Source organism: Vidua chalybeata, chromosome 14, assembly GCF_026979565.1.
Source record: "Vidua chalybeata isolate OUT-0048 chromosome 14, bVidCha1 merged haplotype, whole genome shotgun sequence".
Taxonomy (NCBI): Eukaryota; Metazoa; Chordata; class Aves; order Passeriformes; family Viduidae; genus Vidua; species Vidua chalybeata.
Genome location: NC_071543.1, coordinates 142157 through 162725, shown reverse-complemented (window position 1 = coordinate 162725; position 20569 = coordinate 142157). Strand labels below are relative to the sequence as shown.

At 42.5% G+C, this 20569-nt stretch overlaps 1 protein-coding gene across 3 annotated transcripts in view; it reads left to right on the top strand.

Moving 5' to 3' along the window:
* Nucleotides 1-19461, top strand: part of HTR2C (5-hydroxytryptamine receptor 2C) — a 216565-nt gene extending 197104 nt beyond the window's left edge. For 2 of the 3 annotated variants that reach the window (XM_053955900.1, XM_053955899.1), the window contains exons 4-5: nt 5034-5234; nt 16848-19461. In XM_053955900.1, the coding sequence (XP_053811875.1) occupies nt 5034-5234; nt 16848-17680 (1034 nt within the window). In that variant the 3' untranslated portion in view covers nt 17681-19461. The remainder of the gene's footprint in view (nt 1-5033; nt 5235-16847) is intronic. The other variant, XM_053955901.1, reaches the window with a different exon arrangement.
* The last annotated feature ends 1108 nt before the right edge of the window (nt 19462-20569 follow it).

The window sequence follows — 20569 nt, the reverse complement described above, 5'->3', positions numbered from 1 at the left end:
GTTCAAAATTCTTCAGTTGCATCAATGGTTCAGTGGGAAAGTGTAGGCTTTAGTCTACAAACCACTACAGTGGGTTTCCCTGAGATGTGTGAAAGAATGTTCAAAAGCAGCAAAACCCCTCAGAAAGTGACAGGTTTTTGGTATGCTCTGGGTTGCTGCTGTTTGCATTGTCTGCTGCTGCAAGGAAACCCAAGCAAGCACTGTCATTGCTCCGGGCACTCTGCTGGGTTTGGAATTCCCAGGGAGTTATCTGAGGCATCTCCTGGATCTTTTCTGCTGACCTTTCCAAGGGTCAGAACACTTTGCAGAGCAGTGGGTCAGTGTAGGGCCTGAAACAGACCTGTGGCAGCTACAGGAAAAGGCGCTTCAAGCACTCACAGTGTTGCCCATTTTAAGTGCTGGGAGGTTCTGCTTTATACTGAGATTTATTCAAACTCCTGCCTTTCTTCATTCAATTCATTAAAGTAGTTAAAAGTGAATTATAAATACAGTAAATATCAGAAGCCTAAAATGAGAAACATTACATGTATTTTAGTTTTTAGCCAACCCAATGAACAATGCTAAAAGAGGCTTTTATTCAAAAGCATCTTTAATACTTATTTTGCACAAGTTGCCTCTGTTTCTTTTACATAAACAGTATCTATATTGTGCATATATGTATATATATGTCAAATGGCATAATGAGACAAAATACACCTTTTTGTTCCTGTGTCGTTTTGAAGAATGGTTTTTATCCTTTTATCCATCCCAATAGATACAAGGCACTGGCTAAACACAGCAAATGTGTGCTGAAACCTTTTCCAAATTCCTGTTCATGGCTGGAAAAGAAATGATTGATGCAGATTGCTGTGAGTTTCTCATTAAAATCTCTTGAAGATACAGAGATGAATTTTACATCACTCTTCACTTTATTGTTGTGTAAGCAGGTATTTTGTTGCAGTTATTCCAGATTTGTCCTAGGTGTTATACTAGATTTTTCCCAGGAGATATTCTGGAGCAGATTGCATTGGAGAAGTACTGAATATGTACAAGAAACAGACTTTTTTTTCTGTACAACCATTCTCCTACAATCTGGAGTAATTCTGTTTTACCATTTGACATAATTAATTTTGCTTCCATTGTCTGTGTCCTTCTACAGGAGCTAGTAATTCTGACTCTTGTGCACTGAACAGTACAATGCCCATAGCAGTGCTAAGCAACACTTTTTACCCATATGCATAAAGCCTCTGACAAAAGTGACTCAGTTTCGTAGCTGCCATCTTTCTTGATGAAAAACACAAAAAATGTAAGGAATTCTTATCTGACAGCAAATTAACTACGCACAGAGATGGTCTGTGACTTTGCCAAAATGCCTTTGAGTTTCTTTATTTTTCTGCCAAAAGTTTGTGCTCATCTCAGCTGTTCAGTGACACACAGAAACTGTGGTTTGCTTTTTCATCCTGGGGCAGGAGATGAAATCCCACCTGGGGACCATGACTCCTGGTTAAATATGAGTGTTTGTCTCATGTGTCCTGTGAAAAACCACATCAACCACAGATGCCATGAGATGCTATTCAGTCCTAGAGGCTGAAGCAATATTCTGCAGAAGTTGCCTTCCTGCAAGGATTTTTTACATGCTGTTTTTATTCTGATCAGAGCTAGAAGCTAACACTGACCTCAAAGTAATATCACTGCAATAGTTTTCTATACACTTTTCTCTGTGAATTTGGCCAGTGTAAATTTCTACCACCCACAAAATATCTGGGGCAAAAAAAATCTGTGGTTTGATTACACGCTGTGTAAAGAAATACTTCTCTTTTGATCTGCTGCATTCATCTAATTCCCTTCAGCACTCTCCTATCTACCTATCTACACTGGTATACATGCCAGTGCATTAAATATATGATTTTAAGGGCTCAGATTAATTCAAGGTACAAAAATCAGTGTTTGTTACAAAGAATTTGTTTTTTTGCTTATGCAGGTGTTTAGCACTGTTTCATTCTTGGAGCCAAATTTGGACTCAGATGAATGTTTTCCATTGGAAATGCAATTACTACATCTTAGAGGTGCTGGGGTCCAAGAATTCATTTCACTCAGTCATCTGATCTTCTAAATATAGGGTAATTGCTATTCTTTGTAAATGAAATAAGAAAAAAAAAGAACAAATTAGAGAAATGTTAGCCTCTGTAATTAGTGTTTCTGAAGATAAAATTGTTTTAAAGGTATAACATCGTTAACAGTTTTTTTTTTTTTTTAATCCTTGTTTGCATCTTGGCACAGTCACCGTGCACATTTCCTATGTTTTGTACATTTATTCAAAACAGAATTAGAATAAAGCTGTTTTCCTTTTTTTACAAATTACTGGCTTTGTAGACTGTGTAGGTGTTTTTCAAAGGCACTCACCATGCTTACTTAAAAATAATTACATTTTGAGCTAGAATATATATTATGCCCTTCCTATCCAGCTACAGTGATGTGTTACAAGCTGCCATTCTACAAATTTCCAGAGTGACATTTCGTTATTGCAGATCATTTTAGGAAACTTCCTGAGAAAGTAAAATGTCTGCTCGTGGCTGTTCAGCTAGAAGCACAATGGAGTGCCCTGGGACGGGAAGGACTAACAGGATTTGGCGTTAGGAGAACTCTCATCTCACCTCTCTCTTCAAAAGCATCCTGGCAGTTTGCCTGGGCAGTAGCTGTGGGCAGCATGGCTTGGGTCTGTTGGTGTCTGTGGTTTCTGCAGCGCCAGGGCTGACAGCAGGTGATGTCTCCTCTCCAAACACGCCTTTGCTGCTGATAGGTTTTGGGTTGGGATGCTGTGCTACTTCACTCCAATAGCAGAAGTTCTTCTGGGGAGAATCAGTCACTGGGAGTGTTTGGATAGCTTGAAGGAAGAGGTAAGAAAGGCTGTTCATCATTCAATAACTCTGAAAAGGTGGTTGCTGTAGAAACCTCTTCCAAGTCTAGCAAATGTCAGGCATCAGACTGTGCCCGCTGCAGCGCCATGGCTCAGCCTGGAGAGGCTGCCACGCACAGGAAGCCTGGAGGCCGGCTGTCTTTTTCTGGAGATACTGGGGGTTTTCTGGCCATCTGCCCGATGTGGGGAGTAGCCATCAATGTCACTGTTCCCCTCTGCAGAGGCTGCTGCACAGCCGTGATCACGCTGCACAAGCTCCCAGGGATCGCTCCCTCCATCAGGGCACACTCAGGGTGCTCGTGGTTCATCTCAGCCTGCAGCGCAAAGCTGGCTCGGGTAGAAGTTCTTCTGGCTCAGAGAAGTAGTGAGGGGTGAAGTGTGCTGAATGTGCTTTAGTGCGGGTAGGCAGTGAGACCCTGGGGCTGTACAGGGAGCACAGCTACCACTTGTAGGATTTCTGACTTGTTCTTCCCCGGGGCATTCACTGAGGCATTGCTAAATGCCCGGCAAATCCAAGGTGTGCTTAGCTGCAGCTCTGAGCTCAATTGCAGGCTGATGGCAACGATGTCCTCAGCTATTGCAAAGTGTGAAGGTGAGCAGGAAGCAGAGAATTTGTTCGTAGTGCTATAAAGGGGCTGAGTCATATTTAATCAAGCGCTATTCATTTTTACAGCAGAGGTGCCTTTTAAGTAAAGATGCTCCAGCCAAAAAGTGCTTTACTTAGTTCCCTTGAACAGGGACCTCTCAAATGCTTGCTGCTGTGGGTTTCAGTCCACTCACAGTCCATTTAATAGACGTGGTGTAAACTCCCTGAAATGAGTGGCTTATCTCCCCAGAGCTGAGGTCTGGCTGTGTGGGTTTGGTGAGTACTTAGCACTTCATCTGCTTGTTTCCCATTGGTAAAATGAACTAATGTGTCCATCTCATTCCTCTGTGCTCTTTGTGAAAGATTCCTGGGCTTCTCTGAGACATTTCATAATAATTTACTCTGGTTCAGTTAATCTCAGGTTTCTGCATGAAGGTATCCCGGGTCTCTGTTGGCTGAGTAATTTGTTTCAAACTATGATTTCTGAGACTAATGTTTCACCCTTTTCATTTGAGATGAGTAGAATGGAGCTGCACCATTCTAAATATAACATTGATTCTGCAGAGTGATGATTCTGATCCTTGGGGTAAACTTCAAAATTGCTTTAGACATTCATGTTCTGAATGAAGCCACAAGAATATCTCATTATTCAGCTATTATGAAGTCTCTCATGTTTTCAGCTGCTATAGGTACTCTTGATTTGTTTTGATAAGAAGCCCACAGCTTGGCAGGACATGTTATTGATCTCACATAATCCATTCTGGACACTGATGTGGGGGTATCATTCACAAATCAGTTTTCTCGGAGCTTTGATTTAAATATCAGTGGCCCTTGAGGATCTTTCTGGTTCACTTTTATTCTCAAGCTGTACTTCAGCACAGAGATGCATGCCAGCTGCTGTCAGATGTGGCTATCAAGTCTGTTCTGCTTGCTAACATATTTTCTGTAAAGAATAACACCCCACTCTGTCTACCTTCAAAACAGTTTTTGAATTTCAGCCACTCAGTCCCAGCAGCTCTGTAAGGAGGCAAGTATTCCTTTGATATCAATGCACACTGCCTGGGGAGAAAAGGTAAAGTAGCATCATTTAGCTATGTGTTAGACTGTGCACAAAGACTGTCTGCTACCTTTCTCCTCAGCAGACAGAAACTGAGACGGACATGTCAAAGTTTTAGAGTTTTAGAAAGGATCTGAGTCAAGTTAATGCCACAAAGTGGTTTGCAATCCATGAAAACAATGTGATGAGTGAGTTATAAAGGAATGTAACATTTGATTTTGTAAAGATATGGAAGAAAGGTTAAGTGTGCTTTAGTTACTGGTCACAGAAACCAGATTTGTGGGAACTGGCTATGGGTTTATGGAGTGTCCAGAGCCAGGAACTGCCCGCAGAGAAGTCCCATGAGAAGTTTCCTGTCCACTCCTCATGCACGTGCCCCTTACTGGTGCCACAGACCTGAAATATCCCAATGGATTCTCAGAAATGATGGCCTAGCTTCCCAAATTATTTCCTTTCCCTTTTTTCCTTTCATTTCTTTTCTCTCTATGTTTCAGATTATGCTTGGCCTTTGCCTAAACAGTTGTGCCCTATATGGATTTCCCTAGATGTGCTCTTTTCAACTGCATCTATTATGCATCTCTGTGCCATCTCTCTTGATCGGTACGTAGCAATTCGCAATCCCATTGAGCACAGCCGCTTCAATTCCCGAACCAAGGCCATTATGAAAATTGCTGCAGTTTGGACCATATCCATAGGTAAGCAACATGGCTCTTGACTGTATCTGAATGAATAATAGTGTTACTCCAATTTTCATTCAGGATTTTTTTTTTCTTAAGAGGATACTCAAATTAATTTACCTGGCCTGCATGCCTGAGCAGAATAACTGGAAATGGAAGCCTTTCCTTGCAGCTGGTCAGAGAGCAGAGTGAGCAGTCATTTTTGAGAGCACCACCCCTCTCCACTGCTGCTGTGTCCCTGTCAATGTGCCAATAACAGCAATAACACGGAGAAGTGGTGCTGTAAAACTGCTGTGTAAACGAAGCAGAAAACAGCATTAGCACAGCCCGGCAAGGAGAGCCCGGCCAGCTCAGAGCACAGGCTGCGCTGCGGGGTGAAACTCTCCCAAGGCCTAGTAATGGTTTAAGTGGAGCAGCACAGGGTTGAAGGCAGGCTATCAGCAAGGTATTTACTGCTCCTGCTCAGGCTTTATAGCCTGGACTGCTCTCTGCCACAGCTGGATTGCTGCTGGTACTGAGCTAGCAAGTTTGAAGTCTTAGTAAATGAGGAGCAGGCATAACAGAAGACACGTTTGTATTACTTTGATAAAACACAATAAATAAAGCAGCAGTAAAATAGGGAATAAAACACAAAATGATGGCAAGGTGACTCTGTAATACTGAAAATTATGTGAAGAAAGATTTTTTTTTTTTAGAACTCCTTAAATGTGCTTTAAAAAAGAGACATGTGCAGCAGGGGTAGAATTGTATGATGACTTCCATCTGCTGTATTGCCTTTTGTGCTTGATTAAAATGCAGTCTTACAGAGATTTAACATTTAATTTCTATTTTATGAAGTGGTTTTTGCTTTCAGTGCTGTACTGCAAGAAAAAGCATGTTCCAGGTATTTGAATTTCTCTTGAGTTTTTGCCTGCTTTAGAATTGGAATATGATTCTGGATGTCTGGGTGCTACAGAGACTGATTTTGAAGAAGCTTGCCTTGGGAAAAGGCTATGGGGAAAAAACAAAAAAATATAAATTAGGGGAAATATACTTTCTCTCCTCACGAATATAATAAGAATATCTATTAGAAATAAATTTTCATGTGTCACAGGCCTGCTACATTTCCCCTAGGTAATCCACAGTGAAATTTGATTGAGTTTAATCAATTAATTTAAGATTTGTTTAAATTATTATTACTATTATTTTAAACTCTCTGTGCTCTCTATTTGACATGGGAAAGAAAGGTGCTGAATTCAGTACATAAGCAGTCACATGAGGACAAGTTCACATGGGCTTGATTTGCACAGGCAGCTCAGAATCAGCACAGAATTTGTGCTCCATGTTGCACTGGAATACAGAGGGAGAACTGATAGACACTCCCCCAGCTGAGATGTATAAATCACATTGCAAAACCTGGGCAATAAAACTGTTCTACTTCCGTTTTTGGAGCTAACTTGCAGATTTCTGCCTGTGCTGCCTTAGATGTTGCTGATGTATCCTTAGAAATTTTGGCTAGTGCTGAAGGCGGCTGCCTGCACTAGCGCCTTGAGGACCAAGTTGTGGTTTGGACTCTGGGTCCAAGGGATAGAGTAAGTACTTCATGCATGGTTCACTGATTCAGCAGACTGGTAAGAAAACCTGGTGCCTGACCAATCAGCAAAGACACAGGCCTGTCTCTTCGTGGAGCTGTTTGGTGAGGATTGGGCTCATGATGATGGAAAATAGGCACATTGTGATTTCTGCTGCACCCCGAGGAAAAAGGTACCTGAGCCAGAACGGGTGAGGTGACTCTGTGCTGCTGTACAGTGCAAACACATCACCCCTACCCAGCTTCCTCAGGAGATGTTTAACCACTCCACATTTATGATAGGATATCAAACAGGTAAAATAATGAAGTTTACAAGACACAGCTTGGAAAGGAGATGGAACGGTGCTTTTCCATAAGGCACATGGCTTGTCAGCCCTCCATAAGGCAATGGGTATTGCAGCTGTTCCCCAGCACCCCAAAGTCTTTAGTAAGAAGCTCTGAGCAGTTGCTCTGTGGGATGTCTGTGGTGCACAGAGCTTTGGGGGACTGCCCTGGGCAGCCCTTCCCTCCCCAGGCTGGAAGGGACATGGGGTGCAGCTGTACCTGAGTGCCCTCCTGTGTTAGGATCACAGCTGGGAGTATGTGCAGCACATCTGGGCTTTATATTCAGTTCATTCTCTCTGGTGCAGCTACTGCTGGCCAGAGAGAGAGCCTTTGCTTGCATCCATTTTTTGGAAGATACAGGCAGAATCCATATTCCCTAGACAGTCTGTTCAGGGCACGGAAATGCTGTTGGATTCCCACCCTCCCCAGTGCATATGATAGGGCTTACCCTTTCATTCAGGCTTTCTGCGGTAGGTTGCATTAAATGGAGAAAGAAAAATACTCTTGGTATGTATCTAGCTCATTTTAGCATCACTATTTGTACTTAATAAATGAATTTAGAAATGCGGCAGACACGGGAATAAACCAAGCATGAAATGAAAGAGAACTCACTCAAAGCATATTGTTGCTGGTTTTCTACCTTACCTGTCACTTGGAAAGGCTTGATGAAGTCCTGTGCTAATTTCAGGCGGATGAAATAGCTTAAATGAATTCATCCTCACTTTGGTGTTAAGTATCACAAAAGAATTTGTGCATTTCTGTTTGTGATTAAGCATCAAATTCAAAACAGCACTTAAGTACAGGCTGGTCAGCTTGCATTTCCTAAATCCTGCTTCAGATGAAGAAACTTTTAAATGCATTCCATGCAAAGAATCTTGAATTCCATTTCTGAATCAGAATTCAAAATAAGAAGTTAAAAGTATGTAATTTATCTTAATTCAGTAGCTTTTGCATTCCATTTTTCTGAAATGTTAATGTTGACAGCAAAATTATGAAAGAGGTTCTTTGCTCATTGAGCTGCAATTTTGTCAAGGTGCACAAGCCCAAACTTATGATTAGGTTTTAAAATACATAACATAACAGAGTCCACCTGTCTCTTGACAATTTCTTTGTGAATAGGTATTTTCCAAAGTTCTCTTTGTTCAAGGTTAAAGTACATCACAGACAGTTGTCCTGTGCTTTAGCAAACATAACTTGAGCAAGATTTTTGTCTTCATTTAGAGAAAAAGTGGCTGCTTGGAAGGACTGGGCTTGTAAATATTAGTTTTGTGGTAGATAGCATTGTGCTGAGGCTGGAAATTAAAACACAGGCAACAGAAATATGTTCACAATTGAAAATAAAAATCAATTTTAGGCATAAGCCTGCTGGCAGAACCTTGGTATTGTTTCACAATTCCAGACTTTGTGTACTTTCAATGTTTTCACCAGTTACTTGGGGACTTGACCATCTCACCAGACTCCCTCTGCCCAGCTGTGAGCGAGGTGGCCTTGGGCCACTTTGGTAGTGAGTGGAGGTCCCCATGCAGGGCTCAGCAGCAGTGGTAAGGAACCAGTCAAACCCTGGGTGCACACTGGGTCATACAGGAGAGAGTGTTCACTGGGTAATATTAAAATAAACAAAATATCCCTTTGAAAATCTGAATTAAAGCACTTCATTGATGTGGAGGTACACTCACATTGCTTCTGATTCTGATATGAAAATAACTGAAACATTTTAATTCTGAAGTTCCTTGTGACCCAAATATATGCCTGGAAGGGCTTTTTCTCTGCTTCCTGGGTGTTCAAGGTTTGGTCATTTGCTACAGAGTGCTGAAATTACACATGTTACCAATTTTCCAGCTCACAGTTTCACATCCTCAGAAGCAGTGTAAATTCAATTTAGTTCATAAGTCACCAAGGCTATCCTTTACATTTTGCTCTGTGTTTCAGTGCCATAGGCAGATGCCACAAGTTGTGTGTGTGTGTGTCTCTGTGTCCCTGTGTGTGTGTGTCTGTGTGTGTGTGTCTGTGTGTTTGAAAACATTTTAATTCTTTCTCTGACTCACTAATGATATTATCATTTTGATTTCAGGGAGGTATCTGAGGTTTGTGTATATGATAAACCATTCATGTTTAAAAATTAAATTTAAATCCCCATTTAACTTTCTGTCTTGGTTTGGAAAGACAGGTGTCTGCTAAGGAAGGCAGAAGCTTCCCCTGAAATGGAAAAATGTAGACCCCCTCCCTCCAAATTATAAATTTGAACTTAAGGGGGGCTCTCAGGCAAAAATATGGGAGTAGGAATAACAGTTCTTTATTAGGGAAGAAATGCAGTGAACCAAAACAGCACTGACAGAGTCAGAATACAGCCTGACACCCTGTTAGTCAGGGTGTTGGCCACAGTCCAATGGGAATTGTGGCTGCAACCCTCCTGGACTGTCAGGTGTGCTTCTGTTGGAGCAGTGATCCTGTAGGAAAGGGTGTAATCTTCCTTTGAAGACCCAGTGGAAGAGGCAGCTGTTCCTCTGGGAAATCCAGTGCAGGAAAAGCCGTGCTGGTGTTCCAGAAACTCAGGATTATACCCAGGTAGGAATGCTTGGCTCCTCCCTCTGGGCAGAGCATCTCCCAGTGGGATGTTCCAGTTCTTATCAGTCCTGCAGTGACATTCAATAGCCCATTATCAGCAGATGTCTCCCCTGAGAGAGGATGGGCTGTGGAAGAGATAAGGAAAACTGCCCACTTACCGGAAGACAGCTGCCACTCAGATGGCAAATGGAAACATCTTGCTTCTCAATCTGGGACACTTTCATACTGCTTCATTGTTTTATTCAGGAGATCTATTTATAGAAATATGAAAGAGTATGAAAAGTATAAATGTGTGCTGCAGGAATCAGTAAATACTCATCTCAGACTATATATAACAGCTTATATCTAACTTATATCTAACAGCTTTTTGTTTCTGCCGCGGTGTTTGTCTCTCTCAGGGGCTGAGCAGCCTCATGCTTGCAAGCTGTTCTAATGATGTCCTTCAAGAGCTTCCAGGTACCAGCTAAGCCTTCACCTCTTACACTGGAGACAATCCTCAGCCTGAGGAACATGCCTGGAGTGGCACCACTGATCCAAAAGGAATTGTGGTCTCCTAGGGCAGGGGAAAGTGCTGAGGGTAGGTTGTGCATGGAGACAAAGAGGGCCTGGAACAGCTCCACAGCCTCCCTCAGGTCACAGTTCCAGAGCACATGTAGTGTTCTGGTTTGCATTTCTGCCCATCACTGTGTCTCTGGGGCCAGAGGCTTGCTCAGCAAGGCATTTCCCTGGCTCATGTACTGGTGGCATGTGTTTTTTCCTGGCACCCTTAGCTCTGTGCTGGGCTCTAGCTGTTCCTGGGAGATCATGCTTTGGGATAAGACCAAAAATTCCAGGAATTTCTTTGCAGGCTTCAAGCTAGCACAAACCTCTGGACATATTTCATGGAAAAAAGGGCAAAACCACTGCTAATGAAGAAGACAGCACATGGAAGGTCAAAATATGTTCATTTGGGATTTTGTTCAACTAAGCAGGCAGGCTCTGTGGCTCATCACTTGGACACAAGGAAAGAGTGCTGAAACCACTCTTACTGGCAAAGCAAAAGTTATACAGGTACCCTCTATCTCCTGGAAAAACATGCACATTCCTGACTATGAGCACTGCCTTAGCAGAAGGACAGCAACCACATATATTGCTGAGAAAAATGATTGCATACTAGTAAAGCCTAAGGGAGCTTAATATCTCTCCAGATTTGGGAGATTTAAAATATACTGTATTAATGTATTTTCAATTTTTTTTTTGCCTTTTTATATTTGACACTGAATGTCTGACAAAGTACATTTGACTAAAATTCTTCCCTTGTGAGCATGGGATTGTAGTTGATTGGCCTGTAGGCAGAGGTGCTGTGGTGGTGCTGATCTGGTAACTTTTGTTTGCCTCACCAGAGTGCAGAGGTGGCATTAGCATTGCAAGCTGGGCTGCAAGTTCCCTCTTGCAGAAGTAGTAGTAGTGCAGAAGAGCAGGCTTCTGCTCATAAAACTTTTTCAGACTTGCCTTCTGGTCATGGGTGAGACAGAAATATTTGCTTTATGACCTAGAGCAAAACACTAAGGTGTCATCTGCCCGTTTCCCACTTGTTTGAGTTGTCTACAAAGTTATTTTATCTAAAGACATTTTTTTGATTGAGTGTTTGTTCCATGATTCCCAAGAGGGTCATTGATCTCCCCAGCACAGTACCAAGAGCTATCAAGGTGAGGAAGAACATATTGGCTGATAACAAGCTGAATTCATAGCAAGGAAATTACCTTGGGATTCCAGGTGATTTCAGGGTGCTTGGATTGGTTTGATCTTGTCACTAGATGTCAGTGAAAGGTTTTGCCTGGGACAGCAGCAGATGGTGAGAGTATGGGAAGAATTTTGACAGAAATTAGACTGACCATCCAACCAGATCTGTTCCCATGAGCAAGGGGGATGCTGATGTTTGTGTCTGAGGTTTTGCTCCTGAGCATCAGTCCAGCCATCACTGTTGGATTGCCTGGGGCAGCCCAGCCCTGGTAGCAGCTCTGGTATGAGCAGGATCCCCATCACCCTCCTTCAAATGCACAGTTGGAAACATTGTGCAAAACCAACAGAAGTAATTTAGCAAAATAGAAGGGCAGGTGGGAAAATAATTTATTTCTTCTGTCTTATACTGTTGTTTGCTGGTTTTCCATCTAGGCTCAGGTTGCTCAGTGCTTTCCCAAGGTTTGAGTAAAAGTCAGCAGCTTGTCCAGGCACAGTCACTAATGGCTTTCATCTGTTTGCAGTTGTGCTTGCTGCGGGCAGGGAGATCCATCAAAGTTCATCCCCCTTTTATCTTTGGCTTTCAACCAATACAAGGCTGGCACAATTGTTTTATTGGAATGGTCAGATAGAACTAGAGCTAATCCAGCCCTGAATATTGCATTGTTGCAATATTAATACATGAAAGGCACTGCAGTTAGCCTGCTGTAATATGGGTACAATATGGAATTTTAGTGATTTTGAACACTTCAGAAGCCCACATTCTTCAATTTTTCTCTGAAGAGCTTTGGTTTCTGAACCCAGTGCATTTTCTTGCACACTGCAAGTCAGGAGGCTGCTGGCTGGGGGGGGTTTGCTTCTCACTGTTTGAACTAGAGAAATGTGCAGGAACTTTGTGAGACAGTTAAGAAACCAAACAGATTTGTTTTAGTTTAAATATGAGGTTTATTTTCACTTATGTTTGTTTAAATATGAGGTTAAAGATATGGATTTGAACATGTAGTTCAGCAGCATTCTTGTGTTTACAGTGGTGTATTTGTGGCAGCCACAGACTCGTTTGGCACACAGCTTTCTCTTTGCTTTCTCCTTTTCAATTGTCTGTAAATGTCAGGAGTAGCAGTGAAGTTCAAAGCCACCTGCAGCAGCAGAGCTGCTCTTCCCATGGACACAGCAGACTTTGAATTCAGTGCTGACACCAGGAGAGGTGGTCCCTGGTCTTCCCAAGCTCATGTAGCTGCAGCAAAATGCGACCACTTTTGTATTCAGCCCTGAGAATTCCACACATGGAAAGACAGAGTAAACCCATATACCTCTGTTTTCTTTAGTTAGGTAGCTGTCCTGGAGAAAATGTGTTCTCGTAGAAGAGTGGGAATTACTCCCTTTTTTTAGTGGAAATAACCATCAAAGACACAGCTATTCAGTAATCTCTGTAATCTCTGTCAGGCTCCTGGGCTTTCACTGAAGAAAACAAGGTATTAAACACAAAAAAGATACTGCTTTTCATTTAAGCCAAAGTATCTGTGAATATAAATTTGGACTTTTTAGCCAACTTTTTCTCTAGTAAATATTTTATAAATCTGTGTTTGTAGTCATTTGGGTTTTGTTTTATTAATTTAGAATCTGTGAAGAGCATCTGTTACTCTGTGCCCACAGTATCATCTCATCCCCATTTGGTGAACATGTCTACTGGCTTAAAGGCATCTTTAAAGCTGACAGGCAGCAGTTAGGACAACACTTGTAATTGGATTTGTAATCCAGAGGATCCCTCTCTCTGTGGCTTCCTGCTGCTCTGTCAAACAGAAGCTAAAGGAGGAAAAAAATCACATTCACCTTCTCTGTTGTGGTGTGACATCCTGCTCAAGCTGATGCCTGGCAGAAGGGTGCCCAGAGCTCCCAGTGTTGAACCAGCAGGGACCTGGTTCATGGCTTACTGGCTGGTAGTGGCTGGTTATCTCTTCTTGGTGGGGCAAATCCAGCTATCCCAGGCACTGCTCAGACTTCAAACAACAGGACCAAGTTTGCTCTGAAGAGCACTGTGATATGCAGCACTTTAACCTTGCAAGTTTTTGGAGCAGCACTGCCTCTTTTGGGGAATTTGCTGCCACCGTAGCTAGAAAGAGTTATTTGACACAACTGGAAAATGCCTCTGAGGCTGGAGACCTCAGCTCACTACGTCAGACTGATGTTTGTTGATGAAGAGTGTGTCAGGGAGAAACTCAGGAAATGCTCTGCACTGGGGCTCAGAGAGCTGCACTGACGAAAGGCTGTGGACAGGAGTCAGCTTCAGAGCTTCTTGCCTGATTTGACACTCACCCTCCTTGCACTGCTGTGGGGAGTTTGGTATTCTCTGACCACCTCAGTTCTTAAATTATGGACAGTTAAAACTGCATTGTTAGTGCTGTGGATTGCTTGAGTCAAGTGGAGCTGAATGCTTTCTCTGTACTTGTTCGAACAGCAGAACTCAAGTCAGGCAGGCTTCCATGTTCATCCACATCCAGGAGCCCTGGGAATGCTCAGGGGTGACCAAGGCACCCCTGCTGAAACAAGGGCCAGGCTGTGAGCTGTGTCTGCAAGCAGGTATTAGTGCATTTGGGATTGTGGCAGCAGTGATTTTGCAGTAATCCCCCATGAAGGAAGCCCCTCTGAGGTGTCTGAGACCTTTCACATTTCTCAATGTCAGTCTCTGTTGCCCAAGGTATGAACAGAATTAGTTCCCGTTCAGACTCAATTGTGCAGTGGATTGGTGGTAAGTCATATATTAAAGAACAAGTTTCAAAGAATAGATGTGAGGTGAAAAAAAGGCATTTGAGATGAGGGTGGTGTTGCCCCCTGAGCAGTGCTGAATCCAGCTGACAGCTGAATCAAAGCATGTTGCCAGCTTATCTGAGGGCATCTTTCTACTGCTGCTAATGATGGGATTTTCTCAGACTGGAAGAAAGTGCAACTAAAGACTTAGTGCTCTCTTTCTTCTGTGCATTCTCAGTTTGAAATCTCACTTTCTTATGTGAGAGGTGAGAGACATTTTTCCATTTTTCCATGTTTCCAGCAGCTACCCCCTCATTCCCTGTCATTAACGCTGAGCTATCTCATACTCATGTAGAGTTTTAGCTGCTATCAGTGCTCTTGATTTGTTTATCCATCATATCCCAGAACTAGGTTATTCTTCCCAAATGTACCTTATGTGTGTCACATAAATGTCAGTTTATGTGTGAAGACATCCTCAAACCTCATCTCATTTCCCTTGGCTAAAGCAATAACACCAACTTAAATGATGACTACTTCATGAAACTTCACGAATGAACTTTCATTCATTTTGGAGTTTAATTTCAAAGGGTAGGTGTTATAGAGGGCACTAAAGCATAAAATTATACATGCAAATATAATCCCAGTGTAATGCCATTGACCTAATTCAGATTTCTTTTTCATGTAGAGAATGCTCAGTCTAACTTCCACCATTTCCCAAATGTCCGTGGTTTGATGGAGCCAAGGCATTAGGATGATGTCTTTAATGATGGATTTATGAGGTGAAGGTTATTGCAGTGGCAGGGAATTGGCACAAGCAAGATAACATATCAGAAAGGAGGTAGCTGCCTTGCCAAAGGTGAACTGATGAGCATTGCCATGTAGAGGGAAAGAAGAGCAAATCCTGGAACTCGTACTTGAGCTAAGAAACACATGCTACAGTCACAGAAGGCATTTATAATCCTTATTTTTCAGAAGAAATTCCATTACTTGATTACTGACAAATGGTAATTTTCTGGTAATGAGAAATTGCAGATGGTTTCCCCAGAATCCTGAAAAACAGTTAGCTAGAGTGGTAAAAATACCCTAGTTAATCTCTTTAGCATGTATTGCTTCCTGTTAAGAAATTCAGAGTCCCACAGGATTAACTTTATGACCTCTGATATTCACAGCAACTCCAAAAAAGCAATTCAGGCACAACAGTGGCCTCAGTGTTGATTATTTCTTGGGTGGAGGAGCTCAAGGAGGGCATGGCCAGCCACAGGCACACAGACCACTGAGGAGTGGTGCTCCATGACTGCCAGGTGCCCAGAGGGGAGCACAGAATTCATTCTGTTGCTCTCTAGCTGCTCGGATGTGTAGGGGTTTTGGGTTTTTTTTATCTTTAAAAGGGCAAAAAGGAACTTAAAGAGAAACAAATAAATATAATCAAAGGCATAGAATGAATTTGGCATGAGGAGAGAGAGTAAATTGAATGGCATTCTTCAGCTCCAAAAGAGGTATCAGACAGGAAAGATGATAACAGGTCTATAAAATCATTAAGAAGGTGGAAAAGGTGACCAGATAGTGATTATTCACTGCTTCTCACAGTAGACATACTGAGGGGAGTCAAAGGAAATTATCAGGCAGCAAATTTAAATGAGCAAGAAACACTTTGTTCAGATGAAAAACAGAGAGGTTGAGGAACTGAATGCCACTGAGTATTGTGGAGTTAGAAATGAGATCAAGGATTTGTAAGATTTATCATGAAGATAAATCACTCAAAGGTTATTTTAAAAACGGTATCTGGATGCAAATTCTTGCTTTGGAATTTTCTAACATATAATGCTTACAGCTGTCCCATTTTGTACCCATTTTGTACCATGGCCGTAAAATTCTGGTACTTGCCAAAGACACAAGACAGGACTAGATGAACCCATAATGCTTTAACTAGATCTGGCCCATCACGTGTTTTCCTGTGCACATAGGTTGTGGCATTCGAAAATATGTTGTTGCTTCTGGAAGGTTTTGGGCCTGTCCTGATGTGAGATTGAGCTTTACAGATCAAGGGATGAATTTTGGATCTCAGTACATGTGAAAAATATTTGAGTGATGCCTTGCAGAGACCGCTTTCTGTTTGCACTGAGATTGTCTGCAATGGCCCTGAGATCCAGAACTTTGCTTCCATGTGTCTGTGATGCCATGGCAAAAGTGGCTATTTTTCTGTCAGGGTTATTTTAATTACTGTAAGAATCTTGTTTTTGAATCTTCATTGCTGTAGTGCTTTCATACTTCAAAAATTTTTCTCTTTAAAATTTTCTCCTTTCTACCCTGTGACAGTGAATTCAACCCCTCCCCCCCCCCCCCCCCCCCCCGCAAACTAGCAGGTATAGAGTGGTCAGCTGGAACACAGCAGAGTGGTGACTGCCTTTTCCTACACCCACAAATGCCAATTAATGGTAGAAAAGTAGGAGTTAGGCTGCATTCACTGAGTCGGCTGTGGAGCACAGCAAAGCTGCTGCTGTTCCTAGAGGAGGGTGTCCTACCCTGGAGCTGTGTTCCCAGGAGTGTTGCTGAATGTTTTCCCTTTCACCTGGAAGCAGTAACTTCTCTTTCAAGAAGCTTTAGGCAGTGGGCTGAATGCATGCAGGACCTGCATTGTCTCTGCTGCCTCTTTGGAGCCCACAGAGTATCCAAAGGTAACAGTCTCCTTTTTGGTTTCATTTTCCTAGGGATATCTATGCCTATTCCAGTGATTGGTTTGCAGGATGACTCCCGGGTATTTGTAAATGGGACCTGCGTCCTTAACGACGAGAACTTCGTCCTCATTGGATCCTTCATGGCTTTCTTCATCCCTCTCATCATCATGGTGATCACGTATTGCCTGACTGTCCAGGTGCTGCAGAGACAGGCCACGGTGTTCATGTGTGGAGAGGTGCCCAAGCAGAGGAGGAGCAGCGTGAACTGTCTCAAGAAGGAAAACAACACAGAGAACATTTCAATGCTTCACAATAACGAGGGGGCCTCCCACTTGAACTCCCCTGTAAATAAGGAGGCGGTGCTGTTCCGGAAAGGAACGATGCAGTCCATCAACAACGAGCGAAGAGCCTCCAAGGTCCTGGGCATCGTCTTCTTTTTGTTCCTCATCATGTGGTGCCCATTTTTCATCACTAATGTCATGTCTGTCCTTTGCAAGGAAGCCTGCGATAAAGACCTGTTGAGTGAGCTCCTTGACGTGTTTGTTTGGGTGGGGTATGTGTGCTCCGGGGTCAATCCCCTGGTGTACACCCTCTTCAACAAAACCTACCGCAGGGCTTTCTCCAATTACATCCGCTGCCAATACAGGCCTGGTAAAAAATCAGCACTGCGGCAGAACCAGTGTCTGAACGTGGCTTCAACAGCTTTGTATGGCAAAGACCTGACTTTAACTAGTTATCGAAATGGCAATGAATTCAACAGCATGGAACTAGACGAAGCTGAGGAGGGCCTTGAGATGCAACCAGGGACTTCAGAGCTCTCCATAAACAGCTGTAATGTCGTAAGTGAACGAGTGAGCTGTGTGTAAAAGAGACTCTCATAGACCTTTGCTACGGTGCATCCGTAGCCAAAATATATATGGTGTAAAAATGTAAGTGTCAGTCAAAGGACAATGTAAATATTGCATTCTGAACAAAGCTTTCAGTTTTTTTTTAAAGAGAAAAAAGAATTGTCTTTCCAGTCCAGTACTTAAAATAATATATATTAATATACTGCAGTGAAGTTTAAGGTTCTATATTTACTGTTAATACTAGATCAGAACTATTAGTTACTTTGCATATGTCATGGACAAAATGTTTGAATTCTTCTTCCAGTGCATGAACAAAAATGCTGAATATTTATCTCAGGTGGAATTTGCTGGAGTCCAGAATGGCACGTTAATAGTTATATATCAAATACATGCTATTAGACTTGGTCAGTATAACTTTCTTTTTCAAGTTGACAGTAAATATATACTTTAAATCCTCACCCCTATTTGTGCCGTGTAAAGATTTTACAGAAACCTGGCAGAGAGACATCACAACAGTGTAGTGGCCGTGCAGGCACCTGGCCAGAGACGTCCTGTTATGTGTAGTGGCTTCTGCCACACTGGGTCAGTCTTGCACTTCAAAGGACCTTTGTTAGATTCTGGCTCCCTCTCCAATCCTGCTGGTTTTTTTTCCGTTCCTCAGGAGGCTCTGGCTCCCCTAAGAAAGGCAGGGAATGTGGTTTTGCAGTCCTGGCTGGGATCACTCTCAGACTTGGAGAAGAAGTGTGAGAAGCAGAGAGATCCCCAGTTATCTACTTCAAACATTCAGTAAATGGAAGGCCTAGGATTCATTAAAAGCCCTCCTCTGGTCTTGCAGATAACCATCAGCTCTGGGATAGAGCAGGCTGTGCTCAGCGTGGCCAGCACTGCCTTCACAGATTGCTGGAGGACCAGGGGCTTTGGCTTATCTGAGGAAGAGCACTCTGGCTTTGGAAGAGCCCAAATCTCTGCTCTTATCACTCCTCACATCTAGCTATTCTTTAGCTGGTTTAGCATTTGCTTTTGTTTTCCAGTACAGAACACTGCTTTGGGCACAGAGCAGAAGGTTCTCTGTGTGTGGTGCTGGCCAGGGTCAAGCTGTGAGGAGCAGGATGTGCCTGCCTGGGGAATGCTGGAGAGAGGCGTAAGAGAGGGTCCATGCTCCTGTCTCAGGAGGGGGTGGGCAGAGATGAACAGAGCATGTGATTGGAATCATTTGCTGGTGACATGGTTCTAAAGCAAATGATGACCAGGGACAGCAGGGAAGCAGACCTGGAGCTAGTCTGCATGGAGTATGTATCTGGAGTAACTTTAAAATTTGATTTATTCCATTTTACTCCCAAAGTAAATTAGAGTATATTATATTAACACCACTTACATCTTCAGTGAAAGCATCCACATTGAGATTGAATGTATTTTAAGTAATCTGCTTTTAATACACACCATGTATAATTTGAATCAATATTCCTCTGCATTCCTGTGTACACAAACCCTCCAAAGCACTGTGTCTTTCTGAAACTGTGCCTCTGGGGTGATGCCTCTCGTGCAGATTTCCTAATGTGGAGTATTGTCAAATGCCAGATATCACCCATAAGGTTTTTTTATCTTCATTAACTACTACACAGATGCTGCAGAGCCCATCTAACATAGATGCATTTAGCATCACTGACAGCCTCTGGCTAAGATAATTGTCAGAACAGAGAAGCTTACACTAGGCATGGATAAATCACATTTTATTTACAGGAATTGCTTGTACGCTCAGCTTGCTGTGTTCATTCCATTAAAACTAACTTGTAGAAGAACTGGAAAATTCTGCCAGTGCTTGAGGTGGTGTTGTGCTGTTGCATGGCTGTGTGCAGCTACAACCTTGCTGAGGCCACTACTAAAACACAACATTGGGGTTGTATCTGCTGCTGGGTTGATCCCAGAATGATGCACTGAAGCTGATCATCTTTCCTCCCTCATCCCCTCCTGGGATAAATCCATAGTACTTCCCTGCAGGCAGATGAGGTATCCCAGTGCAGAGTGCAGCTCTCTGCAGAGCTGCTCCATGTGCCAGCCTGCAGATTCCACCATGGGCTTGAATGCTTGGGAATCCACTTGCCTCTCCAAAAAGGTCAGGTAGTCAGCAGGAAAACCACTGGCCAGAGACAAAGTTGCACCTTCAGCAACTGCCCTTTACCCTGAGTCAGACTTTATAATCTCAAAAAGTACAGAAAAAAATCAGAAAAATCACAGTGCATCTGAAATTTTTTCCCCTTTGGGTGAATGTATAGCACATCTCTTCCAAATGTGTATATGTGTGTATATGTATACACACGTGTGAGTTTGTACTTATATATATATACACACATATATATATATATCTTTAAGAACCAACCACAGACTTTGAAAGCATTTAGCAATAAGTTGAATTACAGTAGCTTCTAGCACATGTGTAAGTTGTGTGAATAGCTCATTTTCCACCTGGAGCTCAGTGTAAGTGTTCACACATGCATTGTCTTCACATGGGAGCCTTCATGTCTCACCCTTGCTGGTTCTGTTGTATAGGCAAAAAGGGAACCTGCTATATTTGGATGTAAATAATAAGAATTGAACAGAGAATTTTCAGAATTTTTATAAGTGTTTTTAAAACAATTCAGCACCAGAACTGTAAATATGCCAATCTCAGCTGGACCTGTTCTGATGTCCATCTCTTGTCTGGATGAAGAGCCAAGGGGATTGACTGCCTTACAGCACCTGCGTTTCTCCCAGCCAGCAGAGGAGAACATTTCTCTGAATGGTTAAATACTGTCACATACCCAACTTTCTTTGGGTCATTCACATCAGGGTTTTGTGATGCTGCTATTAATTTATTAAAGAAAGTTTGTTGGTTTAATCATTCTTCTTTTTTTTTTCCATGATCTATGA